We start from the raw sequence: 18,358 nt of genomic DNA, 5'->3' as shown, positions 1-18,358 counted from the left end.
CTAACCCCCACAGCCACTACTAGTGTATTAATTATCCTCTAACCCCCACAGCCACTACTAGCCTATTAATTATCCTCTAACCCCCACAGCCACTACTAGCCTATTAATTATCCTCTAACCCCCACAGCATGGTGGAATCTCTGGGATTTTCCGTTTGAGCAAAAGTCTGTCCTCCGTCCTCTTTGCTTCGTCCTCTCCTCTCTCTTCTGAGTGGTCGAGGAGAGTGTCAATTAGTTAGTAGGCAAACAGAAGAGGGTCCTCCCCTCCTCGATAGCCACCTTCCATCGAGGATAGACTACTCATCATACCAATGAATAGTTTGGAAATCTGCCTCTGAATCAGCTTTGGTTTTGTCAAAGGAGAAAAACATGCACACATTTAAAAACAATATGCAACTTATTGTTTTATCTATTAACTGTCTTGCATTACCAACAAAGAATGTTTTTAAGCACTTTACACATTTATTTTTAGGTAATTTGCTTAATGACGTGAGAGTGGAGTGGAACAGGTCTCATTTGAAGAAAACGCATTTCCAACCACATTCACGCTTCTCGGTTAACTTAGATTGTTTTTTAAAAAGGAGTTCGAGAGGGGACGGAGGAGAAGAGGACGCATGAGGTAAGCAAATCTAATTGATAAAAGACCCCTCAGTGTGCTGAGCTACTTCACGAGTGGGAGGATTGCCACACCCTAAGTGGGTGTGGCAATCCCCTCGGTGGGAAGGACTCCATGGTACATCTAATTTCAACCTCTAACTCTATAGGATGATTGTCTCACCAGAATGGTGGTAACATGTACGACATTTGGGCGGGGCTCTTTACCAGACGTAGGGCAGCATCAGGATGAAGGGGCAGATGATCATGATCTGCAGGACCTGCCAGTCATCCTGGTCCGGCCAATCACGACACAGAGCCGCCACCCCGGGCATCACCAGCTGACCGCCCACCATGAGGAAACTGGCCACCATGGTCATGGAAAAACGCCAGCCTGGCAGGCACAGCTCAATCCCTATGGGGGAGGGAGTGAGGAGAGAGAGAGGGGAGAGAAGTTAGAGATATAGCCACCATGGCCATGGAGAAATGCCAGCTTGGCAGGCACAGCCCAATCTCCATAGAGAGAGAGAGGGAGCGGGACAGAAGTTACAGCCAGATAAATTGGGCGGGTTCAGTGAGTTCAGTCTCGGAGCTTTGTGTATGTTTTTGCTATGAAGGGCTTTTCATCCTACTGAGACGAACCTAGCTGAGCCCAATTCAAACTGTACTGAGCTGTCCTGGTTACAAGTCCACCATTGTTGCTGAAACAGTGCTGAAAAGGACAATGTGGGGGGATCAGGACAGTTCTGTTCGGGTAGTCACGATAGTGTGAAAGGGGTAGGGTATAATGGCATACATTACTGAGGTATAGTGCTGTAGCTCTGGTGTTCAACCTACAGCTCATTCCCTCAATTAATAATTGAATACCTATCTGTGTCACAAAATTCCCTCAGAAGCCGGCAGTTACCCAACCGTTAACAACCGTTAACAACCAGTGAACCATGAGCTCGCTTTTCTGTCAGAAATCCACACTATGGCCATTCTCAAGGGTTCAGTCCGTGAGCCATTTCACAGTCACCGCCCATCTCTTCCCTCATTGGGCTGTCATCTCATCCCTCTACCGGCTACCCTGTGGTACAGACCAGATGGTCCACTCCAGATGGCAAGGTCTATTTAAATGCGCCCAGTAGGGGTGTTTAGGAGAGGGGGGTGGGCTCTATGCTGTATGCTCACTAACCAGGGCCCATGTAATGTCACTTCCCATAGCGGAGATGACAGAGAGGAGGGAGAAAGGAAAGAATGCAGAGGTTGCAGAACACAAATAAGCCCCTCTCTTAAGAGGAGAGGAGAACTTCCTCCATTCATCAGCTCAATCACTGGTTGAATAATGAGAGAGAGAGAGAGAGAGAGAGAGAGAGAGAGAGAGAGAGAGAGAGAGAGAGAGAGAGAGAGAGAGAGAGAGAGAGAGAGAGAGAGAGAGAGAGAGAGAGAGAGAGAGAGAAGTGTATTGCAGCAGGAGAATATCTCCTCTTCCTCCTCCCCCTGTCATTTTCTCTCTCTAACTACACTAGGGAGGAGAGCTAGGAGTCAGCTGATACCTGAAGATTGAGAACACCCACTCCTCTCCCCTGGAGCCCAAACACAAAGTTCTCTCTCTCGCTCTCTCTTTCTGTGTGTGTGTGTGTGATGAAAGTCTGCCCACTCAGCACAGCCCCCTCTGTTCAAACAGAATCAGACCCAGAGCCCAAGTCCAAACCACCTCCTCATTACAGATACTGTAGCAGTCTGTATGACACTAGTTTCATGTACTGCTCACAATAAAGATGTCTCTAGAAGAGCCTGGTATATAATTACTTGCTAAATATAGCAGTAACCCCGGCTGCCTCCCCAAAAATGTAACCCCTTAGGGAGGTGTCATTATTTCAATTTGTATTTATTTAAAAAATATATTTATCTTTAAAGGTTTATTGTTGGAAAAGGACCCATAAGTAAGCATTTCACTGTTTTTCACGAAGCATGTGACAAATACAATTTAATATGGCACAAACACACACACAAACACACAGCACTGTGAGTCAGGCAGGGACATTTGTTCCAGCTTAAAGGGAGAAAGACTCCTCTTGTGTCGATTACCTCACTGACCCCCCTTCCTCTCCTCCCTCCTCTCCTAATCTCCTCTGCTCTCCCTCCCTCCCCCACTTCTCTCTTCTCAGCTGAAGTGGCTCTACCCTCAAAAGCTCCCACTCCCGCCCTGTCCTCTTCCCCCACCCCCTGGCCTCGTTCCCCTCCTACTCCTTTCACAAGGAGGCAAACCTCTGACTAAGGCGGAAATTGATCACCTGCAGAGAGAAGAGAGAGAGAGAGACCTATGAAAAGACTTCCACCCTGCTACCATACAGCGGGTAAATGCAAGCATCCCATGACTGTGCCTCAAAAACCCAACGTCTACCTGGCCCACCACTCAACCCTGGACTTGCACAGCCTTTATGACCAGGTCCTCCTCTACAAAGCAGCAGTGTTCACCTTCGCCTAGGCCCTAAAGACATCTGCATGCTTACACACATTTTTTTCTGGAGGCAAGCTGAAATTCGGAGCCGAAGTGTTTGCTCCTCCGTCGGTAATTGGTCAAAAGTCGGGATTTTTCAATAGAGTCTTTGTTGATAGACGACTTGTTTTCATGCACATTTTTTTTGTGAAAAATACTACACCAAACATCTTAGTTAAAGCTCTAAAGCAAAAACTTTCAAATGAATGACTTATTTAGTAAATAATGTTTCTGCTACCGTCTCTTATGACCAAAAAGAGCTTCTGGATATCAGAACAGTGATTACTCACCCGGACAAAGATTTTTTCATTAAGTCTGACGCTAAGAATGTACTGCTGCTCGCAGACCAGGCCCAAATCCCAGCAGATCCAGGTGCCTTTTGAGAATTTGTTGGCGAATGGGTAACCCGCCTCTACCATCTGTCCTATTGACCAACGTGCAATCACTGGAGAATAAACTGGATGAGCGCCGTTTGAGACTATCCTACCAACGGGACATTAATAACTGTAATATCTTATATTACCTAGTCGTGGCTGAATGACGACATGATAATATTCAGCTCTCTGGGTTTTCTGTGCATCGATAAGACAGAACAGCTACCTCCGGTAAGGCGATGGATGGTGGTGTGTGTCTATTTGTCAATAACAGCTGGTGCGCAATCTCTAATATTAAGGAAGTCTTGAGGTTTTGCTCACCCGAGGTAGATTAGCTCATGATAAGATGTAGACCACAATATCTATATTTTTCGTAGTTGTCTATTTACCACCACAAACCGATGCTGGCACTAAGACCGCACTCAACGAGCTGCATAAGGCCATAAGCAAAGAAGAAAATGCTCATCCAGAAGCGGCACTCCTTTAAGCCGGAGAATTTAACACAGGAAAACTCTAGACCACCTTTACTCCATACAGAAATGCATACAAAGCTCTGCCTAGCCCTCCATTTGGCAAATCTGACCATAATTCTATCCTCCTGATTCCTGATTCCTACAAGCAAAAACTAAAGCAGGAATTACCAGTGACTCGCTCAATACGGAAGTGGTCAGGTGACACAGACGCTAAACTACAGAACTGTTTTGCACAGACTGGAATATGTTCTAGGATTCATCCGATGACACTGAGGAGTATATCACATCAGTTACCGGCTCCATCAATAAGTGCATCGATGACGTCGTCCCCACAGTGACCATACGTACATATCCTAACCAAAAGCCATGGATTACTGTCAACATTTGCATTGAGCTAAAGGCTGGAGCTGTCGCTTTCAAGGAGCGGGACACTAATCCAGACGCTTATAAGAAATCCTGCTATGCCCTCAAACAAACCATCAAACAGGCAAAGTGTCAATACATGACTAAGATTGACTTACTAATTAAGGATTACAAAGGGAAACCCAGCCGTGAGCTGCCCAGTGACGCAATCCTACCAGACGAGCTAAATGCCTTCTATGCTCGCTTCGAGGCCAGCAACACTGAAGTATGCATGAGAGCACCAGCTGTTCCGGAAGACTGTGTGCTCATGTAGCCGATGTGAGTAAGACTTTTAAACAGGTCAACATTCACAAGGTCGCAGGGACAGACGGATTAGCAGGACATGTACTCCGCAAGCGCGGACCAGCTGATAAGTGTCTTCACTGACATTTTCAACCCATCCCTGACCGAGTCTGTAATACCTACATGTTTCAAGCAGACCACCATAGTCCCTGTGCCCAAGAACACCAAGGTAACCTGCCCAAATGACTACCGCCAGTAGCACTCACATCTGTAGGCATGAAGTGCTTTAAAAGGCTGGTCATGGCTCACATCAACAGCATCCTCCCGGAAACCCTAGACCCACTCCAATTCACATACCGCCCCAACAGATCCACAGATGATGCAATCTAAATTGCGCTCCACACTGCCCTTTCCCACCTGGACAAAAGGAACACCTATGTAAGAATGCTGTTCATTGACTACAGCTCTGCGCTCAACACCATAGTGCCAACAAGGCTCATCACGAAGCTAAGGACCTTGGGACTTAACACCTCCCTCTGCAACTGGATCTTGTACTTCCTGACGGGCCACCCCCAGGTGGTAAGGGTGGGCAACAAAAAATCTGCCACACTGATCATCAACATGGGGGCTCCTCGGGTGCGTGCTTAGTCGCCTCCCTGTCATCAACGACTTCGCGGCCAAGCATGACTCCAATACAATCATTACGTTTGCCCATGACACCACGGTGGTAGGCCTGATCACTGTCAACGATGAGACAGCCTATAGGGAGGAAGTCAGAGAACTGTCCGTGTGGTGCCAGGACCACAACCTCTCACTCAATGTGAGCAAGACAAAGGAGCTGATCGTAGACTACATGAAAAGGCGGGCCGAACAGGCCCCCATTAACATCAACAGGGCTGTAGTGGAGCGGGTCGAGAGTTTTCAAGCTCCTTGGTGTCCACGTCACCAACAAACTATCATGGTCCAAACACACTAAAGACAGTCGTGACGAGGGCACGACAAAACATTTTTACTCCTCAGGAGACTGAAAAGATTTGGCATGGATCCCCAAATCATCAAAAAGTTATACAGCTGCACCATTGAGAGCATACTGACTGGTTCCATCACCGCCAGGTATGGCAACTGCTTGGCATCTGACCGTAAGGCGTTATAGAGTACATCACTGGGGCCAAGCTTCCCGCAATCCAGAACCTATTTAATATGCGGAGTCAGAGGAAAGCCCATAGAATTGTCAGAGACTCCAGTCACCCAAGTCATAGACTGTTTTCTCTGCCACCGCACAGCAAGCCGTACCGGAGCGCCAAGTCTCGGACCAAAAAAGGCTCCTTTTTTTGTATCTCATGGTTTGAGATTCCTTTAGGTGCCTTTTAGCAAACTCCAAGTGGGCTGTTATGTGCCTTTTACTGAGGAATGGCTTCCGTTTGGCCACTCTACCATAAAGGCCTGATTGAGGCAGTGCTGCAGAGATGGTTGTCCTTCTGGAAGGTTCTCCCATCTCCACATAGGAACTCTGGAGCTCTGTCAGAGTGACCATCGGGTTCTTGGTCACCTCCCTGACCAAGGCCTTTCTCACCTAATTGCTCAATTTGACCCGGTGGCCAGCTCTAGGAAGAGTCTCGGTGGTTCCAAACTTCTTCCATTTAAGAATGATGGAGGCAGCTGTGTTCTTTGGGACCTTCGATGCTGCAGACATGTTTTGGTACCATTCCCCAGATCTGTGCCTCGACACAATCCTGTCTCGGAGCTCTAAGGGCAATTCCTTCGACTTCATGGCTTGGTTTTTGCTCTGACATGCACTGTCAACTGTGGGACCTTATATAGACAGGTGTGTGCCTTTCCAAATCATGTCCAATCAATTGAATTTACCACAGGTGGACTGCAAGTTGCAGAAACATCTAAAAGATGATCAATGGAAACAGGATGTGCATTAGTTCATTTTGAGTCTCATAGCAAAGGGTCTGAATACTTTTTAAACTAGGGTATTTCTGTTAAAAACCTCTTGCTCCTACCTGACACGCAGACGTCCCATCTAGACATCTGGAAAAGCAAATGCGCTACGCTAAATGCTAATAGTACTAGTTAAAACTCAAACGCTCATTAAAATACACATGCAAGGTATTGAATTAAAGCTACACTCGTTGTGAATCCAGGCAAAAAGTCCGATTTTTAAAATGCTTTTCGGCGAAAGCATGAGAAGCTATTATCTGATAGCATGTAACACCCCAAAAGACCCGCAGGGGACGTAAACAAAATAATTAGCATAGTCGTCGCTACACAAACCGCACAAATAAAATATAAAACATTCATTACCTTTGACCATCTTCTTTGTTGGCACTCCTAGATGTCCCATAATCACTATTGGGTCTATTGGGTCTTTTTTTTCGATTAAATCGGTCCATATATAGCCTAGATATCGATCTATGAAGACTGTGTGATAAACGAAAAAAATTGCGTCTTATAACGTAACGTCATTTTTTTTAATTTAAAAAGTCGACGATAAACTTTCACAAAACACTTCAAAATACTTTTGTAAATGCAACTTTAGGTATTAGTACACGTTAATAAGCGATCAAATTGATCACGAGGCGATGTATATTCTTTAGCTGTCCGTCTGGAAATAATGTCCGGGTAAATCTCAACCAAAATATCCGGTCGGAGACCTGAACAAATGGCTTGTCTCTTCTTTGTTTGACCAAGAAACAAAGCCTAGGCAAATGACAAGACTGTTGACATCGTGTGGAAGCTGTAGGTATTGCAACCTCAGCCCCATTTAATGTGGTTCGCCTTTATCAATGGGTTGAAGTGGTGGATGGATATATATTTCCATTTTCAGTGATCAGATTTTCCTGCACTTTTCGATGAAACGTACGTTCTGTTATAGTCACAGCCGTGATTTAACCAGTTTTATAGACGTCTGAGTGTTTTCTATCCACACATACTAATCATATGCATATACTATATTCCTGGCATGAGCAGCAGGGCGCTGAAATGTTGTGCGATTTTTAACAGAATGTTCGAAAAAGTAGGCGGTAGGAGTAACAGGTTAATTATCTGTAATACTTTTGTAAAAATGTCAATATAACTGTTTTTGCCATGTTATTATTGTATGTAGATTACTGAATTTTTTAAAATATTATTTTTACTCCAGGCTGTAATCGCTGCCGAAGGTGCTTCAACAAAGCAGTGAGTAAAGGGTCTGAATACATATGTAAATGTGATATTTCTGGGGAGTTTTATATACATTTGCAAACACTTCTAAAAAATATTTTTGCTTTGTCATTATGGGGTATTGTGTGTACATTGACGAGGGGGACATTTTTTAAATCAATTTTAGAATAAGACTGTAACGTAACAAAATGTGGAAAAAGTCAAGGGGTCTGAATACTTTCCCCCGAAGGCACTGTATGTCCTACAAACACATGCTTAGTACTGTTAGAAGAACTGTGGAGCCGCTGATAAGAGTCTGAGATACAGCCGGTTCAAAGAAACCTAAAATGTACTTCTTTTTTTATCCCCATTTTCACTGTTCATATTAAAGTTAGATTTGTACCTTTTTGCAACTTGCCATGCCTTCATTTTTTGTCTCTCCTTGATGTAAATATATATCCAATATACTGTCCAATTCACAGTTTGTCCACTAGATATCAGTAGGAGATCACATGATGTTGCTAACTCTAAGATTTGAATAACATTTCCAAAAAAGACAAGGGCTGTAAAAGCTTTCAAATGATATGTAACTTTCTATCTTCTTGCAGGGCCCAAACAAGAGTTTAAAAGGTTAAGAAATGCTGATATTAGAGAAAGGACCTGATCAGGTGAAAAAATGTAATGGCAGAGTTTTTAGCAGAAGTCATGATGGAGGAGGAAAAAACGCTTTGTCAGCCTCCCTTCTAGTATCAATGACCTCACACACACACACACACACACACACACACACACACACACACACACACACACACACACACACACACACACACACACACACACACACACACACACACACACACACACACACACACACACACACACACACACACACACACACACACACACACACACACACACACAGAAAACATGACTTAGAGGTTTTAGACGGTCCTTTGTTTGATGCCTTCTGAGACAAACACACAAACAACACCAATCTAAAGACAGCATCCACTTTGCGAATGCGAGGCTACACATTCACAAACACATAGTAACACAACAAAATGATTCCAACTAGAAACCCTTTATTCAAAACCATCTTCCCAAGACCACCTTCATAGACCCCCCCCCCCCCCCTAGCCCCAACCTCAGACTGACTGACTAATCTCTCTGGTGATAAAAGGCCTAGGGGGCAAGGGAGATGAGTGGGGGGTTGGAGGTTAGGTGGTATATGGTGTAGTAGGGGGTAGTAGGATAGAATCCCAGGCATCGCTGGAGATGAAGGACAAGATATACAACACTGATGTCCCCATCAAGGGGTGGGGTGTCAGTATGCCAGACTTTGTCAAGGTCCCTCCCATCAAAGACCATTAAGTGATAGTTCATGCTAATCATCTTATTCATGCCGTGTATTTAATCGAATTAAACATTGTTGATGACTTCTCTGATACAGGTAGAAAACAGGAAGCAGAACGTCTAGAGCAGGAAGTATGAAGTAGATACCAGGAAGTGGAGGTGCCCTACTTACTCAGTATGTAGAGGGAGAGAGTGAGGCCAGCTAGACAGAAACCCTCAAAGAAACGCAGTGTGCTGAACATAGTCGCGTTGAAGGAGAACGCTACGCTCAAACCAAACACCAACATGAACAGCACCGAGACGATCAGAACAGGTTGACGACCGAACCTGAGAGAGAGGGGGGGAGGCGGCGGGAGAGAGGGAGGGGGGGGCAGACATAGAGAGAGAGAGGGGGGGCAGACAGAGAAACAGAGCGAAAGTGAGAGAAATGGTGTGAAATGGAAGTGGAGAGGAAGAAATTAGTATTTTGGTCTGGAAGAGAACATTCCGATCCTCTACAGTCTGTTTGGTTCAGAGGTCAGCAGGTCATTGGGTCAGAGTTGTGAGCCAGTTATTCTATAGCCTCTTTTGCCTACAGACAACCACAACATGGAGATCAGTGGGTGTTTCAACACGAGACGATGCTCTATTCTGAGATGTATATGGGAGAAGGGGATGGATGCAGCCACAGATGTGAAATGAAAGAAGGGGACAGTGCAGAGTAGTGTACCAGTCGGCTACGACTCCCATCACCAGGTAGCCGAAGATAGATCCCACTAGGAAAGAGAACTTAGCGATGTGAACCTTCCAGGCTGAATCACACACCAAGTTCCACTGCAGAGAGAGAGAGAGAGAGAGAAATTAAATATATTGTTAACAATATGAAATAATACCTCAAACATCCTTATTGGTTATGAGTATTTTGTATAACATTTTACCCCCAACCCCTCTTATAATTCCACTCGTTCCTAATGCAACACAAATCTACATTTTCATGGTCAATTTATTTGGTGGTGAAAGAAAGAGAGGGTCAAACATACACCATATATCTATCAACAGCATTATATCCTACAGCAAACACCACAACAGGAAGAGTAACGAGTCACTCGTTAGAGAATAGAGAGAGAAAAAACTAAAAGATCCCTGTGCACAATTTGGTTGGAGTTGTTTTTACCCTGAGAACCTGTGTGCAGATGGAAGGCACAGACAGCACAGAGTGGTGTGATTTATCAACACTGTCTCTCTCTCTTTTTTCCTCTCTCTCTCTCTCTCTCTCTCTCTCTCTCTCTCTAATTCTCCCTTTGCATAACAGAGTTCTGTGAGAGTGAGAGTTCTCTATCTCTTCCTATCCCTTGCTCTCTCTCTCTCTAAATTCTCCCTTTGTCTCTCACACACTCTTTCTCTATCTCTTCCTATCCCTTGCTCTCTCTCTCTCTAAATTCTCCCTTTGTCTCTCACACACTCTTTCTCTATCTCTTCCTATCCCTTGCTCTCTCTCTCTAAATTCTCCCTTTGTCTCTCACACACTCTTTCTCTATCTCTTCCTATCCCTTGCTCTCTCTCTCTCTAAATTCTCCCTTTGTCTCTCACACACTCTTTCTCTATCTCTTCCTATCCCTTGCTCTCTCTCTCTCTAAATTCTCCCTTTGTCTCTCACACACCCTTTCTCTATCTCTTCCTATCCCTTGCTCTCTCTCTCTCTCTAAATTCTCCCTTTGTCTCTCACACACCCTTTCTCTATCTCTTCCTATCCCTTGCTCTCTCTCTCTCTCTCTCTAAATTAATCCCTTTGTCTCTCACACACTCTTTCTCTATCTCTTCCTATCCCTTGCTCTCTCTCTCTCTCTCCCTCCCTCTCTTTTTTTCTTTCCCTCTGTTATGCTCTGAATGTGTTGATTATTCATGAAGGGCGATTTGGAGTTTTGAGTGTACAAACATGTTGTAATCTCATGTGTACCATTCCAACATGCCCCAGAAGGAAACCAGAGATTGTTTGTGTGTGCGTGCGTGTGTGTGTGAGGGAAAATGATATATGAAATTATAGATTGAGAGTGAGATTGAGAGTGAGATTGAGAGTGAGATTGAGAGTGAGAGTGAGATTGAGATTGAGATTGAGAGTGAGAGTGAGATTGAGAGTGAGATTGAGAGTGAGATTGAGAGTGAGATTGAGAGTGAGAGTGAGAGTGAGATTGAGAGTGAGATTGAGATTGAGAGTGTGATTGAGAGTGAGATTGAGAGTGAGAGTGAGATTGAGAGTGAGAGTGAGATTGAGAGTGAGAGTGAGATTGAGAGTGAGATTGAGATTGAGAGTGAGATTGAGAGTGAGATTGAGATTGAGAGAGATTGAGATGAGATTGAGAGTGAGATTGAGAGTGAGATTGAGAGTGAGATTGAGAGTGAGAGAACTTTAGTGTTTATATCCATGTCTCGGACCTGGTCTTGTTTGAAGTCACAAAGAGCCTGTCTGTGTTCATGAGTATCAGATATTAAGAACATCTATGTTCTGTGTCAATGCACACAATGGTATAGTTCATTTAAAACAGCTTTTGGGAACAGTGGCCTGTGAAGGTGTGTGTGTGTGTGGGGGGGGGGGTCTGTGTCTGTGCTTACTTTCAATGTGTGCATTTTGGTGTGTGTGTGATGTCAAGCAGCTGTTAGTGAAAGAGTATGGCTGTTTAACAGTGACTCACACCCTGCTGAGCCCACAGCTTTGTTCCAGAGCAGAGGGAGTGAGAGGAGAGGAGGGGGAGAGGAATGGAGGGAAAGATAGAGGGAGGGAGGGAGGGACAGAGAGAGAGAAGAGGGGGAGAGGAATGGAGGGAAAGATAGAGGGAGGGACAGAGAGAGAGAAGAGGAGGGGGAGAGGAATGGAGGGAAAGATAGAGGGAGGGAGGGAGGGAGGGAGGGAGGGAGGGAGGGAGGGAGGGAGGGAGGGAGGGAGGGAGGGAGGGAGGGAGGGAGGGAGGGAGGGAGGGAGGGAGGGAGGGAGGGAGGGAGGGAGGGGGGAGGAATGGAGGGAAAGATAGAGGGAGGGAGGGAGGGAGGGATAGAGAGAGAAGAGGAGGGGGAGAGGAATGGAGGGAAAGATAGAGGGAGGGAGGGACAGAGACAGAGAAGAGGAGGGGGAGAGGGATGGAGGGAAAGATAGAGGGAGGGAGGGACAGAGAGAGAGGAGAGGAGGGGGAGAGGAATGGAGGGAAAGATAGAGGGAGGGACAGAGAGAGAAGATGAGGGGAGAGGAATGGAGGGAAAGATAGAGGGCGGGAGGGACAGAGTGAGAGAAGAGGAGGGGGAGGGAATGGAGGGAAAGATAGAGGGAGGGAGGGACAGAGAGAGAGAAGAGGGGGAGAGGAATGGAGGGAAAGAGGAATGGAGGGAAAGATAGAGGGAGGGAGGGACAGAGAGAGAGAAGAGGAGGGGGAGAGGAATGGAGGGAAAGATGGAGGGAGGGAGGGAGGGAGGGATGGAGGGAGGGAGGGAGGGAGGGAGGGAGGGAGGGAGGGAGGGAGGGAGGGAGGGAGGGAGGGAGGGAGGGAGGGAGAGGAGGAGGAAAATGGAGGGAAAGATAGAGGGAGGGAGGGACAGAGAGAGAGAAGAGGAGGGGGAGAGGAATGGAGGGAAAGATAGAGGGAGGGACAGAGAGAGGAGAGGAGGGGGAGAGGAATGGAGGGAAAGATAGAGGGAGGGAGGGACAGAGAGAGAGAAGAGGAGGGGGAGAGGAATGGAGGGAAAGATAGAGGGAGGGAGGGAGGGAGGGACAGAGAGAGAGAAGAGGGGGGAGGAATGGAGGGAAAGATAGGGGAGGGACAGAGAGAGAGAAGAGGGGGGGAGGGAATGGAGGGAAAGATAGAGGGAGGGAGGGACAGAGAGAGAAGAGGAGGGGGAGGGAATGGAGGGAAAGATAGAGGGAGGGACAGAGAGAGAGAAGAGGGGGGAGAGGAATGGAGGGAAAGATAGAGGGAGGGACAGAGAGAGAGAAGAGGAGGGGGAGAGGAATGGAGGGAAAGATAGAGGGAGGGAGGGACAGAGAGAGAGAAGAAGAGGGGGAGAGGAATGGAGGGAAAATAGAGGGAGGGAGGGACAGAGAGAGAGAAGAGGAGGGGGAGAGGAATGGAGGGAAAGATAGAGGGAGGGAGGGACAGAGAGCGAGAAGAGGAGGGGGAGAGGAATGGAGGGAAAGATAGAGGGGGGGAGGGAATGGAGGGAAAGATAGAGGAGGGAGGGACAGAGAGAGAAGAGGGGGAGGAATGGAGGAAAGATGGGGAGGGACAGGAAAGATGGAGAAAGATAGAGGGAGGGACAGAGAGAGAGAAGAGGAGGGGGAGAGGAATGGAGGGAAAGATAGAGGGAGGGAGGGACAGAGAGAGAGAAGAAGAGGGGGAGAGGAATGGAGGGAAAGATAGAGGGAGGGAGGGAGGGACAGAGAGAGAGAAGAGGGGGGAGAGGAATGGAGGGAAAGATAGAGGGAGGGACAGAGAGAGAGAAGAGGAGGGGGAGAGGAATGGAGGGAAAGATAGAGGGAGGGAGGGACAGAGAGAGAAAGAAGAGGGGGAGAGGAATGGAGGGAAAGATAGAGGGAGGGACAGGAGAGAGAGAGAGGGGAGAGGAATGGAGGGAAAGATAGAGGGAGGGACAGGAATGGAGGGGGGGAAGAATGGAGGGAAAGAGGGGAGGGAGGGACAGAGAGAGAGAAGAGGGGGGAGAGGAATGGAGGGAAAATGGGGAGGGAAAGATAGAGAGGAGGGAGAGGAATGGAGAAAGATAGAGAGGGAGGGAGGGACAGAGAGAGAGGGGGGGAGAGGAATGGAGGGAAAGATAGAGGGGGAGGGACAGAGAGAGAGAAGAGGAGGGGGAGAGGAATGGAGGGAAAGATAGAGGGAGGGAGGGACAGAGAGAGAAGAGGAGGGGGAGAGGAATGGAGGGAAAGATAGAGGGAGGGACAGAGAGAGAGAAGAGGGGGAGAGGAATGGAGGGAAAGATAGAGAGGGAGGGACAGAGAGAGAGAAGAGGAGGGGAGAGGAATGGAGGGAAAGATAGAGGGAGGGAGGGACAGAGAGGAGAAGAGCAGAGGGGAGAGGAATGGAGGGAAAATAGAGGGAGGGAGGGACAGAGAGAGAGAGATGAGAGGACAGGGAAAGATAGAGGGAGAGGGACAGAGAGCGAGAAGAGGAGGGGGAGAGGAATGGAGGGAAAAATAGAGAGGGAGTAGAGAGATAATGGAGGGAAAGATAGATAGAGGGAGGGACAGAGAGAGAAGAGGAGGGGGATAATGAGGGAAAGATAGAGGGAGGGACAGAGAGGAGAGAGAGGGGGAGAGGAATGGAGGGAAAGATAGAGGGAGGGACAGAGAGAGAGAAGAGGAGGGGGAGAGGAATGGAGGGAAAGATAGAGGGAGGGAGGGACAGAGAGAGAAAGAAGAGGGGGAGAGAATGGAGGGAAAGATAGAGGGAGGGAGGGAGGGACAGAGAGAGATTGAGAGATGGAGGGAAAGATAGAGGGAGGGACAGAGAGTAATAGGTGGGGGAGAGGAATGGAGGGAAAGATAAGGGAGGGACAGATTAGAGAGAGAGGAGCAGAGGAATGGAGGGAAAGATAGACAGGGACAGAGAGAGAGAAGAGGGGGAGAGGAATGGAGGGAAAGATAGAGGGAGGGACAGAGAGAGAGAAGAGGAGGGGGAGAGGAATGGAGGGAAAGATAGAGGGAGGGAGGGACAGAGAGAGAGAAGAAGACAGAGGAATGGAGGGAAAATAGAGGGAGGGAGGGACAGAGAGAGAGAAAAGGGGGAGAGGAATGGAGGGAAAGATAGAGAGGGAGGGACAGAACTAAAGAGGAGGGGGAGACAATGGAGGGAAAAATAGAGGGAGGGAGTGAGAGAGAGAAGAGGGGGAGAGGAATGGAGGGAAAGATAGAGGGAGGGAGGGACAGAGAGAGAGAAACCTGGGGGAGAGGAATGGAGGGAAAGATAGAGGGGGGAGGGACAGAGAGAAGAGGAGGGGGAGAGGAATGGAGGGAAAGATGATGGCTCGAGGGACAGAATAATCAGAGGGATAGAGAGTTGGAGGGAGAAATGGAAGCACCAAGAGAGGCAGGATGGGAGACAGAGAGAGGGATGATAAAGAGCACATGGATTGAGAGAGATGAAGACAAAGAGAGAGATGAGATAGATAGATTAGATAGATAGATAGATAGATAGATTAGATAGATAGATAGATAGATGATAGATAGATGATTTTAGATAGATGATAGAATTCAGGTCAGGAGGATAAATTAAAGAGGTTTAAGAAAAAGAGAGAAGATTATTGGGTATGAGTGATAAGTCTGTAGTGGCCTGGGCATTGTGAGATAAAGAAAGACACAGTCTGTAATAGGTGTATCTAATGGCTATTTAAACCCAGCATTATCAGAGAAAGCAGATGTCTGGCACTGTACACACACACACACACACACACACACACACACACACACACACACACACACACACACACACACACACAACACACACACACACACACACACACACACACACACACACACACAGTAAAACACTCAAAAAGGATCACACAAACTAACAACACACACACTGAAACCTTATCTCATAGAAGTTTAAGATTCAATTGGTTGTTTGTCAAACCTGCTCATATGCTGGTTCATGTGTTGGGGTAACAAGAGACAGCGTACACCTCCTCTTCTTCTATGATGGCTCGCAGAATAATCACATTCCCTGCTCTTATTAGCACCACAGAGGCTACACTGTCACATGTATCACATTAAACACTGAATAACTCAATTAGCTTGCATGGATAATTATTCTCCAGAGTGCAGTGTGTTTTTGATCATGCCAATTCAGGTCACAGGATAAATTAAAGTGGTTTGAAAATGAGTTACTGTGTGCTCTGAGAGCAAACTGTGATCTGTTTTACAGTAGGCCCATGGCACAGAATGGAACACTGGACAGAGTGCATGCGCTGTCCATGGTGCTGGGTAGAATACATTTCCTATACATCCGCCCTATAGTTGCATAGGATGCAGTGTTGCTGATTCTGATGATTAGGCCTATTATGTATTTTCAGACTCAGAAATCATCAGAAGGAAGGTATGGTATATGGAGCACACGTTACCTTGGTAACCACGTTCTGACTGAGTCCCGTCTGCAGCTCGAGTTTCCACTCCTTGCACTCGCACTCCATGCCGCCGCTGTAAGGCACGGGCTTACCAATGTCTCCGTTCGTGGCGGTCACCGGTAACTTTGAAGAACCAACGGTCCAATTACTTCCGTTAACAAGAGGCTGCACGCACATGCCTTTTGGTTGCGCCAAAAGGAAATAATCCGAAAACTGACTAAATCCGATAAATAAAGCCGGTATCCACGTCAGAACAACGAGCTGTTTTTGGTGTTTCCCAAATCCCCCGAGAGACGGTAGTACCGAGCCGTCGACGTGCGGCAGGAGCCTAGGTGCCTGTGTCTGCTCCAGCGGCATGAAGCCGTTCTCCGGTGGCGGTTGTTCCCGGTCCTGCGGCTGCGCCTCCGCCACCGGCCGCTCTGGTCCCGCTGCCATCTATACAACAAAGAGGTGCCTAACCCCACAGCCAAACTCCGGGCGCTCTGCTGCCCTGTCCACACCGCTCTGCGTAAACCCTTTGTTACAAAGGAAACCCCGAGCGCAGGCAGACCAATCTTGTGTGTCCAACAAAGACGCATAGAATGAGGTCTGGCAGATTACCGAGCGGTTGGTCATCTCACCATGGTGCTCCGGTTAGAATGGACCGACCGAATAACAGTTTCAGGTGGTGCCTGGGTCTCAGGGGGAAGCCGAGGTGAGGACACAGGCAAGGTGGTGGCTCGGAGAGGCAGGCATGCTTACCATGTGCTTTGTGTTCCAACCAGGTATAGCATCCATGTGGGGCTAACACACAGGCAAAGAGGTGTGGGTACCGATCAGTCTAAACTCGAGGCTGCACATCTGCTAGCCCCTCCACGCGCTCCACAGGTAACACACCTGTCCAATCCTTGACCCTTCGCGGGTATTGTGGTGGTGGTAGTCATTGCTCCAGTTTACAGACAAAGCCAACCGTTATCCTACATCTCGTCCGGCTCTCAAACAATAAGAGATCCCCGTTTGATTTCCATGAACAGGTAGCCTATTTCTCTATAGGTCTGGGTCTCCAGTCCTGAACAATTCGATCCCACACCCAGTCTCTGAGATAGAATCAAGCCCCGCCCGCCCTGGTCGTGCACCGCGCTGTGATTGGTCAGTGTTTACGGGGCGATTGCACCACTCACGCGCAATTGGGCATCGGTGCCGTAATCCAGGCCTACCAAACGGCAACAAAGATCTCCTTTGTTTATCCCATGTCCAATTTCCCATAAAATAATACAATGAGTTTATGCGAAATACTACAATTACTGTGTATTGTCGATGAGGGTAGATTAACTGAAGATGTGTTGGAAGCTATAATGATTTGTGTCAACTAAAGCGAGCGAGGGGCTCCCAATCACAGTCTACCGAGCCCCCCATATGGCTCAGTTGATTATAATATCCATGTCAAAATGTCTGACTCATAAATAGATAATAACGTTTGCATTTCTGGAGATGACAATAGCCTGTCACTCAGGTGGGTTGCAGGTGATGTGTGGATAGTATGACGCCAGAGGGCGCCAAATGATCACAAACTAAGGGCGAGTGCAATCAGAGATCAGTACATAATAACGACATAGTCGTGTCTCCGCCCTAACAATGGGAGTCGTTTTTCTAAATGCGGGAAGGTAGGCGAAACGTTTAGGTCCAAAATAAACCGATAGAAACCGAATTGTGCTTATATTTCACATATTTTGGCAAGAGTGAAACCTTTCTCTTCGCCTCTTCCTCTCTGGTATAATGCATTGCCTAATGTTTGACAGCAGGCAGGTTCTATTGACCCACGTTTAAAGCCAAGTTATGCTTGCTTGGAAATGTGGTCGCAGGCGCCTATGGAGGGTGTAACGCAATGGCGGAGGCCCTGTCGGCATGCAGAGGCCAAATTGAGCTCCGTACCACATCGCTGTACGCCTCCCAAATTTGTAACAATGTGGAGGTCTCCATATAGCGCCGTATAGCTCCACATTGACATGACTGGTAGGAGGGGGTGGGAGGTCCTGTATAAAACAAATCTCAATTGACAACTTCCTTCACAACAGCCACAGCTCACATCACCTTAAACGCTGCACAGACAAAAAGTTGGCAGATATATGTAACGCATGTGAAATAGCTATCTAGTTAGCGGTGGTGCGCGCTAAATAGCGTTTCAATCGGTAACGTCACTTGCGCTGA

General features: G+C 47.3%; 1 protein-coding gene across 1 annotated transcript in view; it reads right to left on the bottom strand.

Moving 5' to 3' along the window:
• LOC124038061 (solute carrier family 22 member 23-like) overlaps window positions 1–17,227 on the bottom strand; it is a 35,517-nt gene extending 18,290 nt beyond the window's left edge. Inside the window, exons 1-4 of the mRNA XM_046353465.1 lie at window positions 16,169–17,227; window positions 9,780–9,883; window positions 9,243–9,397; window positions 822–1,008 (exon numbers count right to left, since the gene is read on the bottom strand). Of these exons, the coding sequence (XP_046209421.1) occupies window positions 822–1,008; window positions 9,243–9,397; window positions 9,780–9,883; window positions 16,169–16,606 (884 nt within the window). The 5' untranslated portion in view covers window positions 16,607–17,227. The remainder of the gene's footprint in view (window positions 1–821; window positions 1,009–9,242; window positions 9,398–9,779; window positions 9,884–16,168) is intronic.
• Window positions 17,228–18,358: the final 1,131 nt, after the last annotated feature.

Source organism: Oncorhynchus gorbuscha, linkage group LG06, assembly GCF_021184085.1.
Source record: "Oncorhynchus gorbuscha isolate QuinsamMale2020 ecotype Even-year linkage group LG06, OgorEven_v1.0, whole genome shotgun sequence".
NCBI classification, from domain to species: domain Eukaryota; kingdom Metazoa; phylum Chordata; class Actinopteri; order Salmoniformes; family Salmonidae; genus Oncorhynchus; species Oncorhynchus gorbuscha.
The sequence above is the reverse complement of the archived record's forward strand: the minus strand, read 5'-3'. Positions and strand labels throughout refer to the sequence as shown.